This window comes from Haliaeetus albicilla, chromosome 24, assembly GCF_947461875.1.
Source record: "Haliaeetus albicilla chromosome 24, bHalAlb1.1, whole genome shotgun sequence".
NCBI classification, from domain to species: domain Eukaryota; kingdom Metazoa; phylum Chordata; class Aves; order Accipitriformes; family Accipitridae; genus Haliaeetus; species Haliaeetus albicilla.
The window spans coordinates 21,053,471-21,079,957 of NC_091506.1; the positions used below are offsets into that span (position 1 = coordinate 21,053,471).

The window sequence follows — 26,487 nt, forward strand, 5'->3', positions numbered from 1 at the left end:
GAATTTACTTGCCAATAGATGCAAGAGAATGCATGTAAAAGGAACCCACAGGAACTCCAGATTGCTACAGACACAAATCCATAGAAAGCAGTCCCTCTTTAATTCTATGTGCTAAGAAAACAAATTGGTTTTAGTCGGTTTCCTGCTGCTACAGTTTGATAGCAAAGCATGTTCCTGTAAGCGCCATTTACTTGAAAAAGACTTAAAAAACTTATATTGCATTTGAAATTGCTTCCTGCTATATATTAAGTCAAATAAGAGAACACTGGAGGCTACACGTTTAGCTTCTTGCTGGTAGGTATCTGAACTTAAAGCTCTTGGAAAATACTCTTATGATGCTGAATTATTGTGCTTATGAATGTTGCTGTATCATAAATCTTTGTATTTTTATTCCTTTCTTAATGTCATGTTGACACTTGTTTGTTCAGTAGATTGTCTTTGATTATCAATATACAACTTTCACTTCCAGTTTAGAATGTAAATCCTGTTTAGTTAGTAAGGTATTACAAAAGATGCTTCAACTTCTGTAACTGTAGTCACATTAGAGGAATGTGTTGTAGTGAAGTCTAAGTATTAGGTAAGAAGCACTATGTGACTTCCTGACACAAAATCAGGAGACTCAATAAAAGATTTAAGATATTAAATAATATGAGTTCTAGCTTGTATTAGGACTGCAGAAAATCTGAATTTTGTACACAGTTGTGTGTATGTAGAAGCAGAGTTAAGGGCAAAAAAGGACTGATGCAGTATACCAGAATTTGTAGAGCAAGTAACTTTCCAAATGTAGTGATTTACAGTGCCTCTGCAGTAAATGCATAAATTGTACAGAAACTTTTTGGAATTTTTGTGTGTGTAAATGCTGGATTATTTGTAGGGATTTTCTTAATCTGGGTACTGGAGACAAATCCTGTAGTAGCTTATTGAAATAGTGAAATTTGTATTCCAAGGACAATTTTTTGTTCTGTCTTTTTAGGATGCAGATAAGAACATCATTAAAGTACTGAAAGAGAAAGGCAGACTGGTTCACAGCAGTAGTTTTAAGCACAGCTATCCTTTCTGCTGGAGGTAAGGAGAGAAGTGCATATGGCTTTAAGACTGAGGGTTCTAACTGAGTAGTTCTTCAGGTTTGTCTCATTTTTCCCCTCCCTTGACCTACTTAATTTTTTTTAAACAAGACTAAAAGTAACAGGAATTAAGAATATTGAATTAGGAGAGCTCCAATTTTGGTTTAGTAATCAAGTAAATTAAATTTTTTTTGCCATAAATCTAATGAATTTAAGTGTAGTGCTGATTTTTTTTCTATTATGATTTTACAGGTGTGTTTTTGTAGTTTGAATTTCTCATTCTTCAGTGTTGCACATAGTACTGCTAACTACCCTTTGAAGATGGCTATAATAAGTCTAAAAAGCTTATTTTCTAAGCAGCTAAGTGCTGAATGGTGGAAGAGGACACTTTTGTACCCTTTGAATTGTATCCAAATAAGTAGATTGCAGAATGTCTTCAAATGTTTATGTTCAAACTTTCCATATTTCAGATAAAATGGCTATATTATAGCTGTAAACATAGTTAACTTCTTTTTAACCTTGTAAAATTACTTCTTTGGAGTCTGGTAGAGCCCAGTTGCTTATAATGTGGAAATGTCTGTATTGTTGATTAAAATCAAAGTTAGCATTTATCCACTGCAGGGGGTAGTAAGTGTAATACATAAATATGTTTTTCTGCTCAGCCATTCCTCAATGGAGTTCACAAACAATGGTTATGTCTCTGATCAGAAATAGCAGTTGACATGTTTATAATGTCTGTGGGGACTTCTTAGAAATGTTTGTTTTTGTCAACTAGAAATTCAAGATTAGCTCTGGAATGTCACATAGGTGGTTCAGCACAGTGGCCTGTCACGAATCTTCCTTGTTAGACTAGGAATTCTGCAGAGGTTGAAGGAGGACTCCATGTGCAAGTCTCCATGGGCCTTCAGTATAGTAAGCTAACATAAGCAGTTTTGGCTGTGAGAAGTACAGGCTAGACAAATTTAATCTAGAAATGAAGCATGTTTTTATTTGTGTCCTGTCTGGTTTTAAACATATACAATTGCTAATACAAAATTGAGAAAAAACACTGAACAATGTCAAATTTAAAAAGAGAAACTTCAGTAAACTTTTAGTAGGGATATTGTATTAAATTGTTTTATTGAAAGTAAAGACACACTTCAAAAAATACCTAATTTCGTATCTGAAATGACTTGAACATAAGTCACATCTGATGCATACAGCACCTGTACTGAAATAACTATGATAAAAGCTTTTCTCTCTGTCTAGCTTTAATGCTAGTAGATGAAGCGTGCATTTATCTTTGATCTATAGCAAGAATAACCTTTACTTGCTCTTGAATAAAGTGATTGGTTTGTTTCTAACAGCTACCTAGAGGAAGAAGGGGAATTACTCTGCAAGTGTTAACGTCCTTGATGATTTGGGACAGTTTTGGAAAAATGGCAGCCCAAAACCAAGCAATACTGGTGTTTTTCTTATGTAGCAATTCAAATGTACAGTCATGGCCTTCTGAGATGAGCTAGTAATGTAGAAATGCTGATTCTGTAGAACATACTTAATCCTGCCACTCTGTTGACATTTTTGTTGATTGATGATAAGTTGCAGGCAGCACCTAGCAGCAAATTATCTGGTGGGAAGAACAGAATAATGGATCCTACTTGAAAAGCTCATTTCACTGCCATCACAAATCAAACCATAATTAGAATATGCTAAAAGTAGAAGAGTAGTTCTTAACTTCAAACATAGTTGTAAGTTATTTTGATTAATGGACGAAAACTTTGAAATCAGTCTCTTCTACTTAATGTACTGTTGTTCATGCTTTTCCCTGAAACTAGGCAGTTGTTGAATCCTCAGTATGTTGAGATGTTTTCCCTCTTTTTACCTATCATCAAATTAGGGTCCTTCTCTACATTTTCTTGTTATTGTGATATGTAGTAATTTTCTGTCAACTAAACTTTAAAATCTGAGAGAACAACAGTAACAACTTGGTAAGTACACAGCAGATAGTTTTCAGTTCGAATTCCCCTTCATTGGAATTGCTGAAGATGGAGATCATTGGTCTAAACTGCTTTATGTACATGTGAGATCTTGAGAGTCTATGTGGTCTAGGTAGCAGTTTAACAACTGAAATAGCAGAGGTAACTAACATGACAGCTGAAGTGTCCACAGCAGCTGCCGTGTGCCATTCTGTTAGGAAGCAATATTGGGAAGCTCTATCACTGACAGATACGGATCTTTGTCTTTTTCAAGCCAGTGAAAGCAAAGCCAAGAAGCATCTTTCATAGCGCATGGTCAGTTATCTATCATTTGTTTTCTGAATTAAGAGAAAATGGGATGGGAATAAGATCACAATAACTTATTTTAAACAGCTGTGCAGTCCAAAACAGAGATGAGAAAACTATTGGGAGTGTGTAGCGTCCACAGAGAATGATCTTGCTCTTTTCAAGTATAAAGATTGTGTTTCAGAGAATGCTAATAATTGTGGCACTGCTAGGGAACAGGCAATTTGCTCAGGTGCTTTGATTCCTCTGATACAATTCTAAAGGATGTATTTATAAGGGGAACAAAACATCGTTCAGTTCAGACAGAGAGAAATGTTTAGGCAGGAATTTTGTAAGCTTCAGTCTCTGATTTAAGGTCTGCCTGGGTGGTTTTTCCCTTGTCTTATATTGATGGAAAACAACCCAGTAATGGGTATTTCTCATTTGATTCTACAGCAAAGAATTGAATCTGATTTCCTCAACCTTCTCACCTCTCACGAGGGGCAGAAATGTGTAAGATGTCACTGGCTGGGCAGATTTTCAGTATATTGTTCTTTTTGTCTCCTGCGGAGGCACTGCTTGGCACTACAGCTAGAAGAAAGAAAATGTTCAGGGAAACTGTGCCGTCTCCCTTTACTACCTTAGTGTAGGTGGAAACAGTGCTCTGTGGGTGCTTTGGAATAGTTATCAAGTGTTACAAACCTACAGTGTTGGGTTGAAAGCCTGGGAAATGGTTAGGGCTTCATCTGCTTGTTTCTCTTTCATAGATACCTTCTGTCTGAAGCTACTTTTGCACTAAAGCTTGTCTTCAGTCAGCCCCACCTCTCAGCTGCTTACTCCTGATAGAGGTTGGGTACCGGTTTATTGTCCCAGCATTCTCTTTGCAGTATGTTAAGACCATGTGAGAAACTGTTATTACCGGGTTTTATTCTTCTTGTTTCCAGTAACTCAGTATCTTGTATGCAATGGCAATTCATCATTCTTCAGCACATGTTGAAACAAGATGCTCAGTGAAACTTTTTTATGTGATCTTGCTGCTGTGTGAGGAGTTAACTGTTCCCTTTGTTTAGGTGTTAGGACTTAAATTTCAGAAGCAGAACATCCTAGCTTAGTATGTTTGCGTTTAATAGATAGAAAACTACTACATTATTATTACTACTTTGAGCTCTTACCATTTCCTGTAAGGTTATAGATACTTTAACTCTTAAAAGATACAGATTGAAATGTATAGCTTATAGTTAAAAGGAAATATCTTTTGAAATACAGTATTAAGAGAAGCAATGTGTTTTTTATTATTGGGCTTTATGCAACCTGAGTGCAGTTTTTTAAGGTTTGAGCAACCTTTGCTGTGGTTTTTTTTGTTGTCTTTGTTTTTTTTTAAATTCTGTTGGTTAGGCAGGTGTACCTTTAGGAAGTGCTTCCACAGTAGCAATTTTAATTTACTTCATAATCTCCAATAGTTTGTGCACTTCAAATAAGTCTTTGCTATGGGCATAAATAAAATGAATTAAACTTTTAAGATGGGTTGTTTACAGTAACAACTACACGTAGGAGGTAACAGTAGTTTCTCAGGGTCTTTGCTTGCAAATTATTGTTGAGCAAGCATATTTCCAAGTTCTGAGGCAAAGCAACTTAAACAAAAGGAATATTTTAAGAAACATTTTGTGGGGTGGATTGATACTAAGGGAGAATGAGCTTCTTGTCCCAGTGTTGTTGAAGCTGCTCTGTACCCGTAGACAGATTCCATCCCCTAGGGCTCAGTCTCCCTTTTAAAGTTGGAATAATAGGATGGATGTGAAGGATTAGAAATGTCTGAACTCTACTATAATGACTTTTACACACTATTTCATCACTGGATCCTTTAGAAGGATGTATGCTACATGAACAATCTGTCAAGACCTTAAGCAGTTGTATTATGGAACTGACAAATAAGAGATCAGGTTGAGTCACAATGCAGTCAGATGCTTGGAGGTACTAATATTACTAGGTAATTTAGGGAGTTTATCAGTCTGTACACTCTGCCCTATAGTGCTACCATTTCTAAGCAATCCCAAGTTCTGAAACTGCTCCCACACCATATGGCCTTTATTTCATTGAATGTTGAAGTAAGGAATATATGAAGATGTCTTTATAACTTCTTACTTTTATATACTTACCTGGATCTCTTTCCTTCTTCTGGAATGGGACATTCTTATAGTTAACCCTGGGTACTATTACTTCATCTTTATGGTTTATTATTATTCTTTTAAATGCAAATAATAAAAACATAGCGTAATTTTTTCTAGTTTTTCAGGTTGATATACATGTAAAAAAAAGATACAGAATGAGCTCATATGGAAGATTTGAATATGACTCATTTTAATAGTTACTGAAGTTCATATTATACTATGTAGAAACATAAATTCCAAATTCAAGTATCGTTTATATGTTCTCATGATTTCTTTTGCTATACAAACTCCTTAAATTGCTGGGTTTGAAGGCTTTCCAAAAAAATTTTTTTTTAGGATTTGACTTTAAAATAGTAGCTCACATAAGTGTAACAGTTTGTGTAATATAAAAAACAAAACAAAACCCAACCTTTGTAACTGTGATAATATTTCAGGAACAATGAATTTAATCTGTGGAAAGGGGACTGTTGTGTGCAAAAATACATTTTTAAAGAGTACTTCATAAATAATGTAGCACTGAAAATGTTTTTGTTTGTTTTGCTCCCTTCCCATGACCTTCCCTCTACAGGTCAGACACTCCGTTGATCTACAAAGCTGTGCCAAGCTGGTTTGTAAGAGTGGAGCACATGGTGGAGAAGCTACTGGAGAATAATGCACAATGCTACTGGTAATGTCTCCTGCATTTTTGTGGCTTTTTTTTTTTCTCTTTGCCCAGGGTTGGGGGTGCATGTGTGTGGGAGCGTGTGTATGTGTATTCTGGAACTCCACAAAGCTCTATTTCACTGTTAGTGTGCTCACTTAACTTCATGTTTCCATTCTGTCTTTCTGAACCAACGTTACTGGAATGGGGCTAGTAACCAGTTTTAAGTAGTGTTTTATCTCAGGTTTCACAAATGTGCCTCAAACTGGTAGAGCAATGGGATAGTCTTCCTGGCATAAACAGATAAAACCTGCTTAATTGTATATCAGCCTAGTGCTTGAACATGGTTGTGTACTATTCCTTTCTTGTGTTGAGAAGGCATTTTTTGCTTGTGTAAAATCCCAGAAATACATTTTAGGGGGTGTAAGTAAGATTGAATACGTACTAATAATTTATAGTGAAAAACATTACTGGATTATTAAAAGTATTCTGAAATTGTGTTATACAATCTTAAGCAATTCAGCATGAGAGAAACCGCAAAGGAAAGTCAATCTGCAGAACCATGGAAGTGCACAGTTAAGCCTCCCAAAAGGGTCCACTAGAGAGAAGAATTTGGGCAGCTAAATTCTGGGTATATATTGTTCTAAATTAAACTAATTTTTAGATGATGATAAGTCGGGTTTTTTTTCCTTTTCATCTAGTTACTACAGATAAGGTTGATTACTTTATCATGGTTTTTTTCTTCAAATAAACCTAACACCCCCACCCTGACCCACCTTCCCCCCAAAACACCCACAAAACCCCCAACCCAGCTGCCCTAGCTTATGTAATACTTGTAAGTAAAGTCAGTTTCAGTGGTTGAAATAAAAATTCTCTACAAATGGCAAAAATTAAATCTTTAAATGTGTATAGGGAATGTGAAAGATATTTGTGTGAAATCTATGTAGAAAAGAACAGATAAGTTTTAGATAATTTAAATGCACTATTAAATTAGCAGAAAGAGGGAACTGTTGGTGACAGTAGCCATTTTGAGAGTCAATTGTGGGTTTATGGTGTGTTAGTAACGAAAGGACCCTATCTTCTTCACCTCCATAACCTTTATTTTTGTTTCCTTTCCTCCCATAAAAAAACTTGTGACTGAGAAGTTGAGACCAGGTGGGGAAATGTGGAGGTTACAGCCTCATTCAGTTGTACTGTGTGCCATTTCAGTTGTCATTCAGTCCTGTAGGAGAGTTGGGATTCTACCACTGTGTGCCTCTGCTCAGCAACTGAAATGATTTTAAAGAAGGTGACTCAGTTTTCAGTGAACAATTACAGCTTATGCTGTGTTTTTTCATGGACGGTAGTTAGCAATTAAATTCTCCATGAGCAGCTTTTGCATAACTGCTTACGTGGTACAAGCACTGTAAATATTGAAATATGTGGGAAAAGTTAGTGATCCATGATACAGACTGTCCAAAAATGCTGCAGCGTTGGCTTGCTAATCAGCACATGCCCAGTCTGGATATGTAAGAAGATTTTATAGATTAGTAAGTGTTGCTTTCTGTTTTCCATAACAGAACATACTGTGATCCTTCGTTTGGGGAAAATAAGCTGGAGAGGGGGTGAAAGTGTTTGTTCTTAGCTTTAATTAGCTTTCTCAAGATGCTTTTACTGTTTTGATGACTGACAGTAGACCTGCATACTTAATTTTCACACGAACGTAAGAAAAATGTAATGATCCTATTAAGGAAGTGTTTGAATGTTTGAGGTAGTTTTGCTTTTCCAGAAGCAAAGCTTTAAGAAGAAACTAAGTGACCTCCACTCATCCAGGAGACATTAGTAAGAATGAATAAACAGTTTGAACCCTACTTTGTCTACGTATTTGTGTTTTAAGTGGTGCTTTTTCTAAGTGTTGAATAGTGGGGATACAAGTGGAACCAAATGTGAGAGCAAAGGATGGGTGGAAAGACCAGGCGAATGTATGAATTGGCAATATTCAACATGTCTTGGTATTAAAGTAACCATTTGTCCTTTAGATAATTCTTGAATCTCAGCAGAATTCCTCAGGATGTTTCTCAAAACAGTATGGTCTTAGAGATTTTAGGGATCTTTTTGTAGGGAATATGGCTCCAAGTAGAGATGTATTATCACCAAATGATTAGTAAAATAATATTAATACATATTTTCAGTATGTGATTTCATAATTACTAGTTTGAATACTTGATGGCTTCTGTTACATAAAGATGGCTTTTAAAATCTAGCTTTTTAAAAGAAAAAGGCATTGCTTTTAAGGTTTTCTTCCTATGTTCTCCACTGATGTCAGTTTTGTTTGGGCTGTAACTTAAGCTGGTTTAGAGAATCCTAACCTTCTTCAGTATTCATTTATTTAAATTTTGGGAACTCCATCCTTTACAGAACCTACTTTTTTTGCTTTTGAAGAGACTTGGTCTCTGAAAGTGTCACAGGAATAATACCTAGCTTTTTAAAAATTTATTTTTGGACTCTCTGGGGCTTCAGCATGTCCTGAAAATGAGAAAATTTGGGATAAATGCTTTTCGGACTATATTAACCTTTGCAAAATGAGTTTGACTGCATTGCTTTTTTTATTCCTATAAATGACTGATAGGTATATTGTCCCTTAAGAATAGCTGTACTCTTTATAGATACCCTTTTTGATGAAGTAGATTAAACATAGTTGGACAAACTTTGCAACCTGATTGCATTTCTAATTAGTTTTTTAATGAATTAGCCTACTGATAAAGCCATAGTTATTCAAAATTATTAAAGCCAGCAACTGTATCTTCATTTTTCAAAATGAACTTAACTATAGCTTTCAAGAATGATTACATGAGTAATGTCCCAGCATTTTTGTAAAATCAGAAACAAACAAAAAAAATGCTCTTCTTTCTCCCAGCCTTATTCTGATCAGAGTGGAAAGTAACTTGTGCTGGATGTTGCTGAAAATGAAGAATTGGAACGGTATTCTTAAGAGGCTGTGTTTCAGTCTTTAATCCAAGATCCCTTACTGAATGTTAATGTACTCTACCACACCACTGGCAGAAGAGATTATTTAAAAAAAAATTAAAAAAAAAAAAGGGGGGGGGGGTATCTCTTATTTCGTACTCAGACAACCTAATACTGTGGTACTTGAGATAAGAAGGGCAAATTCAGCTATTGTACCATTCAGACCTTGGTTTCCTGTTACGTTGATATGGAGAGTTAGATGCAGCACCAAAGCTGGGTCCCTGGTGTAAGTGGTCTGGATGTCAGTCTTAATTGTTTTAACTCTTGTCTTATAGAATGATTTGTTGAAAGAGCATTTCCTAGATAACCACAGACAAGCAACTAAACCATGCCACCTTAGATTCCATTGTATAATATAGCACTAATTCCTATCATCACGGAGTTCAAAGTTGGTATAAATTACAAATTTATAAGTTAATGTAAGGAGTAAATTAGTGCGATTTATACTTATGTTTCTAAACTATTGTAGCTTACAGTTCTAGCCATGTATGTATTATTTTTATACTTGCAGGCTGATAGAAAAGGTTCTGTAGACTGTGTAGTTTGTATTTAAATACCAGCTTTGAACTCTTTATTTTTTTTACTTTTATTTTTTTTAAAAACTTCCCTCACTTAAAATTCTCCTTCAGCAGCTCCTGAAAGATTTACCTCCAACTGTTGACAAGTTTCTAGTATTAGAAACTATTGCACAGTTCTGACATTGTTTACATAAGATATACAGCACTTGGTATAGTGGAAAAATGAGCATCAGTGGAAGGAAAGCGGTGACGAAAGACAGTAAGGGACTTCAAAGAAGCCAAGTCTTTTGTTCTTGCATCTTCTTGGCATTGAAAAATGCAAGCATTGTAATAAAGAGCTTGATGTATAGGTCCATAGTTGAAGGTATCCTTTTTTTAACTCTCATCGCTTAAACTGTTAGTTCTTATTTGAAAATACCACACAGAACACATCCAATAGGCCTTTTTGCTAGAACCGAATTTCCTGGTTTACAAAGTGTGAATTTTGCGCACACTTCCTGCTGTTCCTGTATGAGCACTCAGACCCTGTGTCTTCACATGCGTCAAACACGTTAATCTTTTGAGAAGCTTTTGATCTTGGTCTTTCTAATCTTCGACCAGCCGCTGCCTTTGCTGAACAGCAAACTGTCTCCCACCTTCTGAAAGGTGTGATTTGATCACAAATGAAGCCTATCTTGAATCGTAAACCCTAAGGCTGCTAGGGTGTGCAGAAGATGGGCTGCAGAGCCCATCTGCAATGGAAAGCTTAACACTTGTTGTACTAAACTTGTCATTTTTGTGCAGATGGGAAATCCCAGTCTGTAGCAGGGCCAACAGAATTGTAAGTCATAACAGAATTGTAGCATAATGGAGGAAAATCAGTTACTGAGTCCTTTGTTTGCTTCCTTTTACTTTTTTTTTTAGACTGTCTCATAGGGTATTTTCTTTCCTAGTTTGTTAGCATTAATAAATACATTTTATCTGAACAGTTTTAAATGCATCTTGTGTGTGTGTGTATTTCTACCCACCCCCCACCCTTTTTTTTTTCTTTAATATGACTATGCAATTGTAACTCTTCTTTTTGAATCATCGATCGCACTTTCCTTACTCGGGAAACGTGAATACAAATTAGGTCTTCTGTCTAGTAGCGATTGTGAAGTGTATAGCAACGGGCAGTCACTAGATGGCAACATTTCCCGAGGAAGAATTCGAACTAGTGTCATTGCCTACAGTAGGAGGTGAAAAAAAAAATTGCTGCAGGGTTAGCTTTGTGTTTGTCTAATTTAAAGCAGCGTAAGTCAGAAGATTTTATTACTGGCTCTTATCAGACATAGTTGAGGATTAGAAGTGAATTTTGAGGCTTGTTCCAGTTGATTTTGATGGCTTGTGTTCTGCCGTGTCCTAATTTTGCTGTTTCCTCTCACAGCCTTTTGAGCAGAGCTTGCCAGTTATGTCATGAATACAGCAGGTATCTTTTCAGTCCCAGTGAATGGTCATCAAAAGCTTGTTGCTTGGTTCAAGTAATACCTTACTAAATAAAGACTACAAATGCCAGTTCACTAAGCAGTTATCGTACCATGTTCTTAGGCAGCTGGTAAATCTAGCTGCATGTGCAGGATGTTGAATGCCTGCCACTGTTACTGGGATGCAGACATATTTATACATATAAATTGAAATGAATCCGAAGTGGTGATGCTGAATAAAAGTACTTTGTAACTATAAATGTTAGAATATTCTGAAGGAAACTATGCAGAAAGAAGAAAAGTGAAAGCTTCATTTCTCACTGGCTTTGGGACACAGGGATTTTTGCCGTCATTGGTAAGATTAAGAATTTTAATAGCAATTAGCATGGTGTCTGGGTCATACAAATAAAATATATCAGAATTTTTTTAATATGAGCGTAACAAAGAATTGGAGGTTACGGCTTCACTTAATCTTGACTTGTCAAGCAGCTGTGCACTGCTGACGGCAGGGTTATGATGCAGACTGCAGCAGCATTGCAGTCTCACGCTAAAGTGTTTGTTGCTATGGGAACCAGGATAAAAGAGTGAAGAAAAACACTGCTATATCAACATGATTGAAAGCACTATTCATTTAGCAAATGTAAGCTGCATATAAGCAGAAAATTCTCTTGCACTGGTGGAGGCAACCTGAACTTGTGTGGGGTACGTGGTCGTGCACCATTCTAATAAGGTTTCCTGAATTGAGGAGGAGAGAGTCTGCTGCAGTGGAAATTCTGCATGCTTTGCAAACAGCTGACCTTTCCTCTCTCTTCCCCCTTTGTCCCTCCCACCTTCCCCGATGTTTAATTAGGTCCATGATATGGATTGGCACTAATTAAAGTGTCAAAAGGGCATGAGTAGTTGCTTATTTTATCTCCTTGAATTAAAAACCATTAAAAATCAATTTGAGGGCATGTTGAAGGAGGCTTGTTATTAGAGTAAATTAACATAATGGAATTTAAGACTTTGTCTTCTAAGGATTGGTTAATGTTTAAGAAGAAAATTCTACACCTAAAACAAAAAAACCCAACTGTTATGCTATGAATTTAAATAAATCCCCACATATTTAGTTAAATTACATGGGATAACTACTTAATCAGCTTTGGTTTTGCTGTTACAACTCAGCTATCTTCTGGAAGAATGACTTCTTCCTTTCCAGGCAGATAAGTGATTCCTGCTTTCAGGTGTCACTTAAAAAGTTACCAGCTCGCTAAATGAAAGGATAGAACTGGGACTATCTTCTCAGAACCAAACATATCAGATGCTGTGTGCTAATCTAGTATTAGATTTCTCAATTCACACTATTTAAGCTAGTGGTGTGTTTATCAACTTCATAGTCTAACTCTTATGGGACTGTTTTTCAAACAATTCATAAGCTAAAAGCTTCCTTCAGTTAGTAATTATGAAGTAAATCTTACCCAATACATAAAGCCTCTGGTTTTTCAAGGAATGTAATGAATAAAATTGGCTGATGAGAAGAATGATGAAGAGTGAGAAAGGATTAGTATATCTTTATGTAATGTCTTAAACAGCTTTTAATGTTAAATTGATGATAAAACGTGAGGCTTCTGCTGTGGCAGTTTTTGACAGCTGTTTATTTCAGCAGTGATGTTTGTGTTTACAGAAAAGAGGGACAGTACTGCTTTGAGACAGAATTCCCGTATCCTGTGACTAGGGCAAGGTGAGCCAACACACAGAGTCATGCAGAGCACATCTGAGCTTTGAAATGGAATAATAAGTTGAATTCAGTATTTGCAATTGTGTTATGATCACAAGAGAGATACTTCAAAATATATGTACAGAAAAGGAACAGATGTCTTAATCCTGTTAATAAGTGTCCTTCTGGATTATGTAATAATTTAATTTTTTTTTTTTCAGTCAGAAAGCAAATACACTGACTTTAATTGGTGCTGTTCCTTGGGTATTAATTGGTGATGAGAAGTCACTAGCTCAGCAGATAACTTACTGTTACTGTGCCCATTCATGCTCTGTGATTGAAGATGGTCACTAATTTGCTGTTTTCAAATCCATGCCCACTTTGCTTGTGTGACTTGGATGCTGAGCGGTACATAGACTTTGAAGGTGAAGACGACAGTTTCTGTTGTGATAAGCTAATAAATGTTGTTGAAGTACTGCATTTTGTTTTGTTCTTCATGGGGTTTTTTTGCTTCTCAAATGGAATTTTTATTTTAGACGCTAAGAAAATGAGTAGCTACTAAGAAAGGATGTGGGAGTTCACTGTGCAGAGGACTTAGCAATGCATAAATTTAGCAAAACCCCAAATCTGCATTAAAAAATAGGAATAAAGAGTCAAAAATGGACATACAAATTTGGAGCGAATTAATAACTTTCATCATTTCTAACTTGTTACGATGGAGTTTTGATGTTGGGAGAATAAGATAGAAATTAGCATTCAAACAGGTTGAAACTGATGCACTTCCATTCAAAATCTTCCTAATTTATGATTTGACAAATCAATATTTATTCCTTTGTGTTGTGAAGTTCAGTACCCTGAACTTTTCAACTGCTGAAACGTCTGCATCCTGAAGTTTATTTAGCGCACTATCCTGGGTGCCAAGAAAGTAGAAATAGCTATTATCCCACACTATTCTACACACATGAATCAAGAGCTTCATAACGTGCTGAGACAGCAGTCTCCTTAACCTTGCTAAATGTTTGAGAAAGAAGTATGATATCCTATCTGTGTCATTTTGCAGAAAAATTTGAAGGTCAAAACCAACACGAATTGTAGGCCAGTTGAGAAATAAAAAAACCTGTTCCTAACAGCAGAGTTTTAGGAGCTGCAGCAGGATTGCATTAGGAGAGAAGTTGCTGCTTTGATTTCACTTGCAACCTTCTGGAACTATTTGATGCTGGAGCTTGACCTTTTCTGAGATCTGAATCCATTCAGTGCTATTAGCAGTGGGTTGCTCTAAATGGGCTGTAGCACTACACCTTGCTTGTCACACCCAACTGCAAATTCAGTGGTCACCAGCATAAAACTGAAATTTGTACTTTCAAGCTGAAGGGGGTTTGTGATAGAGACCTGATTAAACGTGAAAAGCATGTGTATTGGCATGTGGGAAAGGGCTTTTTTTCATACATCTTTGTGTTGTAAAATAGGAATATTTATGTGGGTGGCCTTGCTTTTGTTTTTGTCTCTTTTATTCTTTTTAAAGCTTCTAAATATCCTTGCTGTGAGGAAAGTTTTGATGCACAGAGGTCAGCGTTTGGCAAATTGTGCAGCCATTAACTTTCAGGGGACTGTCAGCTTTTGGGTTTAGGCAAGCGGTGTTTAGCACAGCCCAAAATTTTCTGAAAGCTAAGGACCAACGTCAATAGTGATTCATAGTTTTGTCACGGTCTTATCAAAGTCACAACTCTGTTTGCAATGTACTTGGGTATACAGATGGGAAAATTAACTGGGAATTATGAGGAAGACTGTGGGCTGATAGATTAAACACAGTATAGTGTAGTCTTAGGGTGAGGCCGAGTTTCTTCAGTTACTGCATGGGAGAAAAGGGAGCAGAATTCACCGGAGGGCAGCATTCCTCAGGCTGTCCTCACTCTCCTTAATTGCATAAATCAAACTATTTTTATGCAAATTTAAGAAATCATTGCTTTGTGTAGATGGAAGAGTAAAAAAATGCTTCCTTAACTAATAATATATACCTGGGGCAGGATGTTATCTTTATTGAAATTTAACCAGAGAAGTATACCAAGGAAATATCTAAGAGAAGAGGATTAAAAAGAAATGGAAAAAAAACCCCATAGAAACACTAACCTGGAGTTGGTGTAACATAATGATCAGGTGTTGGTAACAACGTTGTTGAGTATACTCTCTTCTGTCTTCCCAGCCTAGTGAAATATTTAAATAGAAGGTGCTTATAAGGCACCTTTTCTTTTTTTTTTTCTTATGGTATGTAGGTAAGTCAGAAGTGTCAGACTGAGATATCTGTAGTTAAATTAGTGAGACTAAATAAAAGAAACAGGCTCCAGCCTTGAGCTGTGTGGCTGGCAAGGCTGTTCTCTGCTGCAGATACCTCCTCTAGCTTGTTCCCAGTTGGAGGCTGTATCTGCTGTTCGGTGTCTGGGTAGTGTCTATGGGCAGCATCTGTGTGGTGGTAAGAACCGACTGTTTTAAGTAACACTTTCTTTGAGTGATGGGCTCAAAATGTGTTTGAGATACAGGCTCTTCTTATTTTATTTGATGGCTGTGTCAGTGTTATTCTGTATTGTACCTCTAAAGAGCCATAGATCATTGTTGCAGATGTGGTTCATAGTAGATGAAGTGGTTTGTGTTTTATGTTCCACTAAAAACTGACAGCAGGGTCAGACAATTTTACCAGAAGAGGTAAATGATATGCTTTCGTAGTTCAGAGAGAGAGAGATCACACCACATACATTTTTGTGGTTAATGTCCACGTTGGGGATAAAATTAATTTTTCATGCATGTTTTGAGGAGGCAGTCGAAACTCTTAGCATTTTAATGTCATTGGGGGATTGTTTCAGCCTCTAGCTATGTTAAATGGGACTAATAATTTCAGCTAATCAGTGTCTAACAGCTTCTGAAAAATGGAAACTTGTTTAGGAGTGATGTAAAGAGAAGTTTTCCACATTAGTGGAATGTTAGGCAAATGCTAATGATCTTTGTACAGTTTCCACTTGTGTTTGGAGAGAGGGTCTCTTAAGGTCACCACAAAAAGTTAATAGTAATGAGTCCCACTCTAAAACAAATTGCAAAAGCCTGCATACATTTCTAAATTTCAAAGCAGGGATACAGAAGTCATGCGAAACATTAGTCACTGAGTTTGTTTAAAGTATTTTTTTATATTAAATTCTTGTTTAAGAAATGTTACAGAAGATAACTTTGCAGCTGAAAGTAAATCTGGAAATAACTTGTGATGCTGTGAAACTTTGAGCTGGTATTTAGTGAGTCTTTTAATGGTAGTTTTTAGCCACCTGAGACATTGGCATCAAGAAACCTTCAGAACTCCACGTGGCGTCATCATGGGTAAAACTTTTAAAAGACAGTAGTTTTCATTTTCATCAGTAGATTTTTGAGGGATGCTCACACTTACTTCATAAATCTCCCTCTGCAGGGCCAAGTCCTACCTGTCATGTGAATCGATTCCTTTATTTTTTGCTCTAAAGGATTCTTTTATCTTTGTTGCTCTTGGGGCTGATCTGTGATTAAAAATGGACCAAGAGCTTCAAAAAGAAAAGGTAGAAGAGACCATATGTTTTCTGTAGTTTGGCTGCTCCTCCTTTAGAAACTCTGGGTTTCTAAATCCAGCTCAAACTTTGGGAAGGGCCCTTCTAGTTACACTGGAAAAACAACCCCAGAAAAACTTGCCGTGGTTTGCTCAATAACTCAATTCTAGAGTTAATTTGTATTATTGTTAGCTGTTCATTCACAGCTTCTGTGCATCTATGACACTGTCCTTAAGGTTATTCTTCCTGTGAGTTTCATTTGAGGTTGGGCTTTTTTAATGCACCTTTAGGCATGATGGGAGTCTACTGTTGACCTCAAAACCCATTGCTTTTCCTCACCTGCCATATAATCCTTGTATAAATAGTTAATTATTTGTTTACATCATAGGAGAACACAATTGGTTCCTAATCAGCCATCAGGCCATTGAGCATATCCAGGAAACTTGCTAGGTATCAGATTCTGATGTTAGCCTTGGAGCTCTAAGACACTTTCATATGATGAAAATTTGTCTTTAACATCCCTCAGATCCCATTAGTGCTCAGAATGAGTTTTTAGCAAGCACTGATGTGGTTTTGTGTTTGTGTGTGTGTTTTGTTTTTTAATAGGAGAATTAAAAGTGGACATGATAAATAGCGTGAAAAGGCTTTTTTGTAGGAGCTATCAACTTGAGATTTCTTTATTCTGAAAGTCTAAAAGTAATGTGCAGATACCTGGATGCTCATGCATAATGCAAGGTGCCTTTTGATGCTATTACTGCAGGCTTTTGAAACTTTGTAATTTCATTCAGCACCCAAATCAGTAACTGGTGTTTTTTTTCTTTATGTAAAATAAAGCAGTAGTATTGTTATCCACCCTTAGCCATAATCCTACAGTGTTGGACTATCCTGAGGATTTTTGGCCATTGTTTCATCCTTAATGAATCTATTGTATGTTGCACGTATTTTTACTGAGTTATTTTAGAGTAAAATAAACATGGTATTTTTCACTTCTGTAGCTTACCTGAAGATCAAAGAAAGGCAGAAGAAATGGTGTTATGTCTTTGGCAGCAAGTCTGTAGGCTTTGCAGTAGCCAGTACCGAAAGTGCTCCAATTCATGCAATATGCTGAAATCAACTTGTTTTGTGGATGAATTCAAATATAAGCGTTCTTACTAGCTTTCTTGTAAGTGGAATGTAGTGATAAAAGAATGCTTTTTGTATTTTTGGAACAGGGTTCCAGATTTTGTGAGGGAGAAACGTTTCGGGAACTGGCTTAAAGATGCACGAGATTGGGCTATATCTAGAAACCGGTACTGGGGAACACCCATCCCTTTGTGGGTCAGTGACGATTTTGAAGAGGTGAGTAAGAAAACAAAAGTTTTCAGTTGACAGAAAAGCCTGTCTGTATATGTTGTTTGCTTATTTTGATAGACTGTTATATCTTTGGCTGCTGCAATCTGAAGTTCTATTAATACGTCTTGACATTATACGTATATCTATAATAGGTTATAGATACATGCATATGTATGCATGCATTTCTGTGCCCATACATGCTTTCTTCGCTTTTGCTTGAAAACTGCAAGTAATTTTTCTTGTTTTTTATATTAGAATTAATCTTATCTTTCCTGGAAGAATTTGCAGTGATGATAAATCTAATCGAAGTAATAAATGCAGTGAGAAAATGGCAAGGAAGAGATTTTTTTACTCAGTCCTTTTTATCTGCTTTTGAAATTCTTATGGTTGGTTACTTCAAGCCAAATGAATTGCTGAAGGTGTAAAAGCAAGCCCACCATAGTAGAACAGTGGAAGTATATATTTGTAGTGCTACAAATGTGAATGTAACAGACTGTAAATATGTGAATCTAGTGGAATGATGAAAGTATATAATAGGAATACTAGAAATGAGGTTTTTGAAGTTGCAAGGTACCCTGCAGTTGGTAGCATAAAGCTAACTGCACAAGTGAATACTTCACACAGTTTTGATGATTGCTGTTTTCTAAGTGTCAAATGCTAAGTTTTAAAACTGTTTCTGAAGATAAAATTGGGGTTGTTTGGAGTTTGTTTTGTTCTTTGGGTTTTTTTCCTGTGTGGGTTAGTTCCATTAGACTTGTATGATAAGTCTTCCTCGTGCTGGAAATAGGAAATGGTAATCAATGGCAGGATGTCCATGGAAGGTAAATACTGATGGCAACACCCCAAGCCTTTATTTTTATCTCCCTTGATTTGAAAAAGTTTACTTTTCATTTTAGATGTGGAAGACCTCAACTAGGAGAACACGTGTGCTAGAAAAGTATTTTATTGTCTTAAACTGCACTATTGCTTAGATGTGCACCATAAAGCATTTTTTATTTCCTCTTCATTGGAAATCTTGCTGATAGGCAGGGAGATATTGGGGGAGGAAGGGAGATACTCCTTGCAATTACAATTTAAGTATCTGAGAAAGCCTTGGCATTTTAATTCTATGTGGGCTATGAGCATGTTTGTAAATTACTGGCAAACCAACTGCTTCTGTCTCTCATAGAACAGTTAAAGTTTAGTTTAAAGACTGATAGTTTATACCTAATTTTTAACATCCATTCAAAATTTTTAAGTCCCTTGTTTGGTATAACAGGTTTTTTAGATGGAGAAAAGGCTTTCAGTTTTGTGCTAAAGTATTTCAAGACTTCACTCTACAGCTGAAAAAGATTGTGTAAAGGTTACATTACTCCCACTCCTTGCCTCTAATAACATTTCATTTTCTGTTCAGTTTCTCCATGTCTGTATTCCTGGATGTACAGATTTTTTGGGGTTTTTTTTTAGGTTTGATTTGTTTGTTTTTAATAACAATATGATGTCTAGCTTAGAAGATTGACCTTTCCTTTGATATTAGCTGCAAATATTCCTCAGGGCTTGGCATTCTGAATAATGATAGAAATACCAACAGATCTATTATTTTTATCAGTAGATGTTATACATTTCTGTTTACTCTAGAGCCTGAATGTCATGCTTCAATAGTTGAGTATGACTTCTGGACCATGCTAAATTTCAGTTAGTGTTTTTTTTTTAAAATATTCACTCTCTCTTTATGCACATGGGATATAGCTTGAAAATTAAATACCATTGGAACTGATGTGGAACTTAAGGCCCAAGTGACATCTGCTCTCATATAGAAATAATACTCACTCAAAATTTCCTTCAGTTTTACTGCAGCGTAGTACCATGTGAAATTGCAAAGCCTCCTCTTCATGTCTTGTTCTCAAAAGAACACTTTGTCGCATGCAATTATGCTATGCATATTAAATCCTGGAGAAGTAATAACAGTTCCTTATTTAATACACAGTAAGGTGAATTAATTGGTATTAAAGTGAATTTTATTACAAATCAATATCTGGTTTCCCACAGTTTTATTTTAGCTTTTATTTTAGTTTTATTTTAGCATAATTATCAGGTAGAGACGCATAATGGAAGTCAAATTTTGAAGCTTGTGTTTATTGCCATATTTTTGCAGACAGTTTATCATTTTAAGCTCTCAAATCTCAATGATTTCCTCAGTGGAAGAACACATCTCATTTGGATTAGATAATAACGTTTTTTAATAGAGCACCCAAGTTGATAAAGCGGACATATGCAAGTCCTGTAAAATTAGCCTACAGATTTATAGTAGTAAATATTCAGTGATGTTACGGAAATTCTCCGATTGTTTCATTGCTTGTCACTCACGTAAACTGTTAACCCTCTGCTTGTTTTGGTGCGCTCGGTCTTGCATAACAGATTTGGAATAAGAGGACTCTGGCTGTGCTCTCCTGAAGGGTGAGGGAACTTCTCCAGGCCTGTGTCTGGTCTGCATTAAGAACGCCACTTTCAGCTGACCTTACCGGTCATTTCTTTTACTGATGACTATTCAGAAGATGTTTTTTAAAGATCCCAGAATGTTGTGCTGATATATTGATACACTACATGGACTTCTTTCTTCCTGTGAACACTCCTTACTCTTTCGTTATAGGTACTTAATAGACCTGAAATGACAAACTAATATATGCAAACATTTTTATTTAATAGGGACTGCAGGACTATGTCACAGGAACGTTGAGGTCCACGAATACTGCCGGGTGCCTTTATTCTTCCTATTTACATGGATAATGCCGCACATAATACTAATGTTCATTTTGTTAGAAGTATTTAACCTTGATCTCTGATGTCACGTTAGGCCTCAGTCATGCTGAAACAGGGTTGAACAGCCCCCAGTCCCAGCCTATTGATTTCAGTCTCTACTGTCTGCTACTAAATGTTGATATAGCTGGTTTTGTAATTGATGTGGCTGAAAAAATAAAATGGAGGAGGAACAAGTGACTGGTAGGGAAAGGGACCAGGCTACTGAAGTAGACACTGCTGTTGAAGAAATGTATCCAAAACAATAGTTTTAATTTGAGAGCATACACCAGTTTGTTCCTTGCAGAAACAAGTGGGTGCGGCCTAATGAGGGATCGGATTTGATTAGCATCTACTTGCTGTATTGTTCTCTTGCCTTCGAGTATCTAATGAGCTACCCTTGGGACTGAGTAGCTCCATCCTTCTGACTTGGACAGAGGCAGTTTTATTCAGTATGGTGATATCTGGCGTTCCTCTGCTGGTTGTTGGATTTTTCATGTGGACTTGGGGTTATTGCTTCTCGCTGCAGTGCTGCAGATGCATCTAGTACTTGGAATTTTACTTAAGTATTGGAATGCTTGGTTCAAAAAGCAACAACTAATGGGCAGCTTTTAACCCAGAGCATAGTGTGAAAGTCTGTTCAAATATTAAGGTTAGCGAAGATGAAGTAATCAGTGTATCCAAGGGTATTTTTTACCCATGCTGCTATTAAAACCTTTTCTTCTGCCAGCAGTGCTGAGCGAAGCACCTGCTGCCTGCTCACTTGAGCTTGTACGATTGCATATGGGGCCACACGGTGAATGAAGAACAGATCTGGGTTAAAAGTAGTTTGTTGATAAAGGCATTATTTTTAACTGGGATCAATCCCCCAGTGTGGTTTGCTATGTGAACTGCACGCTGTTGTACTTAACTACCATAGTCATTGTAATGCTTTACTTCCTGTAGAAAAATAAGACAAATAGATAAGTAATGAAAAAATTACATTTCAAAAGTACTTTAACAATAAAAGATGGTGATTAGTAATACAGATCAGCAGTTGAATTGGACTAGGAAAATCATGGCTTAAAAACCAAATCAGACTCAGTTTCTATCTTCTCTGTAATTCATGACAGTTTTTCAGAATTAGATACACCAAAACCTTTTTGTTAGTCACAATTTCTCTGTGTATACATATGCATATATTTAAGACTAGCTATAGGAATTGAGCGGTACTCTGACTTTATTATATCCTAAGAGCAACTTAGAAAGTTATCTTATGTGAAAAATGTCTAGCCTACTTACAGCTTCTTTATGTTGGTACATTTAACTCCTTCCCTGTCAGATCTTGCAAAACCCATTTTTTTCCATGGCAATTCTAAATTGGACTGATAGCATGTGGGACTGGATCTCTAAAATCCAGACTTGTAGTGCAGCTCGTGGCTCCTGAATCCTCCCAGATGAGAGAGGGCCATAGGGCTATGGGAGGGTTAAACTTGATTAAAATGTAAAGCAAAGAAAGCTTTGCTTTTCTCCTTCTCTCCTACATACAGCTTTTCAGAATAATTTGTTTCATGAGCATTTCATGACATCGATGCAAGGCTGTTGCTGAAACTTTTTGCTTTTTTCTTAGCATGTGGATGCAATAAAACCAAGACAAGTCTGTACCTTTTTTAACAACCTGTTGTTAGCTGTGACACCTTTTTTCACTTTAAATAAGATGCCATTAATATGAACAGTTTAGTGTATCTGGGATGGAACTCTTGTACTCAATTATGAGCAATTTAGTTGCTTACCTTAGCTTCAGAAGAGGAACCTGGGATCTGAAACTCCTATCTGTGTGAAAGTCAGGATCATTGAATTTTCAGAGGTGATTGTGTTGTGGGTTGTTGAAAAAAACCCAAACAACAAAACCCCACCTTTTTTGATATCTGACAACATGCTTGGTCTTCAAAGTCTCCACTTATTCTGACGTGAATTGTATTAAATCAGGCCAGTGGTCTCTAACATAATTTGCTGCTTTGTTAGACTGAAGAAGGGAACCTTGCACAAAATTTTTGTTGTTTTTTCAGCTACTTTAGACAATACTGACTGACCTACAAATCTCCTGTCTAATGTTAAAAAAAATTGCTACTGTGTGCAAATAACTGACTAAATTTCTTGAGTGTCTCTTACAGGTAGTTTGTATTGGTTCAATGGCAGAATTGGAAGAACTGTCTGGAGTGAAAGTCACTGATCTCCATCGAGAAAGGTCAGTTACAGAGTCTGTTAACTAGTTATTAAAAATAGTTGAGCAGACATTAAAAATACTGGGTTTTTTTCTCCCAAACCTAGGGAAACAGATTTAGGGAAAACAGAAAAGTAGTAAGAGGACTTGTGATTAACATGTATAAATTTTTCTTTCTTCTGTCTTGGGTGCTGTTAATACAAAAAAAATCTCTAAAAGAGCTTTTAAGTGATAAAAATTGTCAAAGGAAATGCTGACCTTTTTTGAAGAATCATTAAAATTAAAACTAAAACTCCTGTCATAACTAATGTGCAAGTATAACATTAACTTTTTGTGCGAATTCTTGTTGTTTAGAATTTGTCAATCTTTTTCTTTCCCATAGTATTGATCATCTAACTATCCCTTCACGTTGTGGCAAGGGCTTACTGCACCGGGTCCCTGAAGTTTTTGATTGCTGGTTTGAGAGCGGAAGCATGCCTTATGCACAAGTCCATTATCCATTTGAAAACAAAAAAGAACTTGAAGATGCTTTCCCTGCTGACTTCATTGCTGAAGGCATTGACCAAACCCGAGGATGGTAATTTTCTGCCACTTTATTATATGATATTACTGCCCTGCGTCTAACACTATTGCATATGGATGATCCTTTAATGTTGTATAAATAAGCACGTTATCTTTTTTTTAGTAAAATGCAAAGTATTCTAAAGCTTGGTGACAAAAATGTTGCAGAAAGATGACATGTTAGCAAGCAATCTTCTTGGCTCTTGTGGAAAACATCATTAGGTAATAGGGCAGATCTTTGGCCTGGTAAGGAAGAATCTCAGCAATTCAATCTCAGAATTCAGCAGCTGACTTGAGTTCTCTATTAGAAACAGAACAGCAATTGAGTCAGTTGAAATGGAAGTCAATTTTTTGAGGATTTCAAGCCAATGTATAAGCTAGTAATTTTTGCCCCCTAGATTAAATTAGAATTTTGGGTTTATATGAGTGGGGAAAAAACAAATTAAGTCAAACCTTATATTGTTATGATCTTATAGTTTACAAAAATGAAATTTTCTAACTGCAAACTTCATCTGCTTATTTGGTTCCTCTCTGGATAAATGCTTTTCAATCATTGATGAAAATTTTTCTCTAAGATTTTCTCTGGGTAATGTTCTCATACATACATGCATGCATACATACAGTTTTAATTTTGGCATTTTTAAGTGTTTATTCTATTTTTGAAGTTTGAGATTGGCTGTGAAAACTGACAGATTTTTAAGATGAATTTGTGTTTTCTAGATCAGTACATTTGACTGTGTACAAGTAGAACTCTTCCATCCAGTAACTGGAGTTATTACAGTTAAATAAGCTAAATTCCTCTGGAGCATAGTTGGCACCTCCCTTTGCCCACTCCTCTATTCCCCCAACGAAACAACCAACGAGCCCAAACAAAGCAGTAAGAGGTCAGCTTTTGTGTGTTTGTGAAGTTGAGATCAAGGTTTATACAGACTCTCAAAACCAGGAGGCTTGAGCAAGGAAACATTTGAGGCATGATGCTAAATAAAAATAAGTTTCATGAATATAGAGAAAAATGTCTTCACTTTGCAACCCCTTACTTGTGATGCAAAAAAATTATCTCGGTCCTCAAAACAGAAGTTATATTTGCAAGTTTGCCAGTTAGGGAGGGACCACTTAAGTCTCACTTAGTGTAACATGGACTCCTTATGGCATATTAAATAGTTTTCAGAATATACCTGCGCCTTACCTAGTTAGTGCTATGCATAATATTTGTAATGGGTCCTCAAAGCATAGGTCAGAATTAGGGTAACCTGATGAACTTGGTTAAAACTGACCTCTTTACATGTATAGTGATTTTTTTTTTTCCCTCCCCCTCCACCGAAAGTAGTCTTTGTTTTGCCATCTGTTTGTGTTGATCTTTAAATTTGTGCTCTCCACAATTGTGTATTACAGCCTGTTAGTCATGGTGCTTTTCAGTGTTAGTATGCAACTGAGTAGAGTAGCATGAAACCCAGCAGCAGAGGGGCATACTGATCTCATTTGCAGGTCACTATTTTGTTCTTGCTGCTCTTCAAGCAGGGTTGGATCCAGTATGTACAGTGAACCCTATGTTTCCTCATTTACTTTTTCTTTACTGTTGCATGTAGCATCTGGATACAGCACTGTTAATTTGACTAAAGCTAATTTAGGAGATATTAACTACAAAATGGAATGTTATATACTATATTTAAATAATACCTGTTTCATCTTGAAGCAAGTGATATGTTTTGTTTATCTGGGAGAAAAACTGCTTACTCTGCAGCAGCTGTGCTTTGGGGACTGGGGGAGGTTAGTACTGTGTTAGAACAAAGAAGGAATGGAGAAAAATAGCTTGAAAAGTTGTAACACTAGTGATTCCATGTCTTAGTCTTTCTGCAACATTGTTCATTATGCTCACGAAAGGAGAATTAAAAACTTAGTTTTCCCTCTTTTTTTTATTCTTTATATCTGAAAAAAATTTGAAAAATGTGCCTTTTTTTTAATTAAGAAAAGAAACAAATAAAAGAACACATGATAAAGACATATTAAATGCATGCAAAAGGCATGGTCAGAAACTGATTTTCTCCCTGCTACATTTTATAAAGATAAAAGAGCATTTATTGTAATTTAGATGCCAAAAAAATGAAAACAAACTAGAAACATTGAACAACATGTAGTCATTCTTACACTGTGCAAGGGAGCTACTGAATTATAAAAGTTAAACAGAATTAAAAGTGGTTTTGGATTTTTATGTGGATACAAAATCTATTCCTGGTAGTTACAGTTCCCGTAAAAATGTAGGAGGAATGAATAATTTTAGGTTTCAGGGTTTAGCTATTTGAGATTGGGATGTCACAGTGGATTAGTATGTGTCACACACACTTACTGCAGTGTTTCTTTTAGTGCTATCCTTTGAAGCATGTGTGGGAGACATGACAGATGAAAAGATAAGTCTGATCTCATATGCATCCAGTGAAGCTCTCTAGTGCCATTAAAGAATGCATTTGTAATTTTTACAGAAGTTGGCCTTTTTATAGTATGATATCAATCTAAACTTGAGTGCAGTGCAACATCCAGATCTGCTATCATGTTTCTGCTTTATAATGTTATTTTCTTTTTTAAATAGTAAATGTAACCTGTGGATAAGCAGCTTCTTTCCCTTTCCTTAGTAGGCGGAACTGAATCATCTCACTAATTCAACTGAAGATTGGTTTTGGAAAAATAACAAGAGAAGTCCAAGCTGATGCTAATGCCAGCGGTGACTCTGTGGTTGTAGACAAACACCCGCTGTGCTTCAGTTTGAGCCCACACGCTTGTGTTGTGTACTGTCGGCAATGTGCAAATGGAGACTTTCACATTGCAATCTCGAGTAGATTGCTTTTTGTTTTTAACATCAGCATAAGAGTTACTGTAAGTCTTCGCCATACCCAAGTCAGTCTCATCTGTTTGTGGGTGGAATACCGAAACACTTGCCTCAATACATGATGCTTATACCTTTCCCATGGTGCTTATGCCTGTTAATGAGCTGGGGCTTTGATAACAGCTACTGTTCTGTAATTTGCAAAAGAGCACTTCTGTTTTGTGAAAGAAGAAAGGAATTAAGATGTGAGGTGGCAGGTTTTTTTGGTAAAAGGTAAAGCTATCTCAGGCTGTTCTTAAGAAGGGTTCTTATACTAAAACTGTCAGGCTTTTAGTTACCTTTCCTAAGTCTTGGAAAAAATGGGGATATCTTGAAAAGAAGACACATCTATCTTTCCACTAGTATGACAGCGCTATATCATGATAGGCCTAAGTGAACAACAAGCTGGTGAGTGAGTTCTGAAGTGT

At 36.4% G+C, this 26,487-nt stretch overlaps 1 protein-coding gene across 2 annotated transcripts in view; it reads left to right on the forward strand.

The window, feature by feature from the left end:
• IARS1 (isoleucyl-tRNA synthetase 1) overlaps nucleotides 1–26,487 on the forward strand; it is a 113,415-nt gene that overhangs the window by 36,309 nt on the left and 50,619 nt on the right. For both annotated transcript variants that reach the window (XM_069769732.1, XM_069769733.1), the window contains 5 exons: nucleotides 974–1,065; nucleotides 6,041–6,139; nucleotides 17,543–17,669; nucleotides 22,592–22,665; nucleotides 23,024–23,218. In XM_069769732.1, coding sequence (XP_069625833.1) covers nucleotides 974–1,065; nucleotides 6,041–6,139; nucleotides 17,543–17,669; nucleotides 22,592–22,665; nucleotides 23,024–23,218 — 587 coding nt within the window. The remainder of the gene's footprint in view (nucleotides 1–973; nucleotides 1,066–6,040; nucleotides 6,140–17,542; nucleotides 17,670–22,591; nucleotides 22,666–23,023; nucleotides 23,219–26,487) is intronic.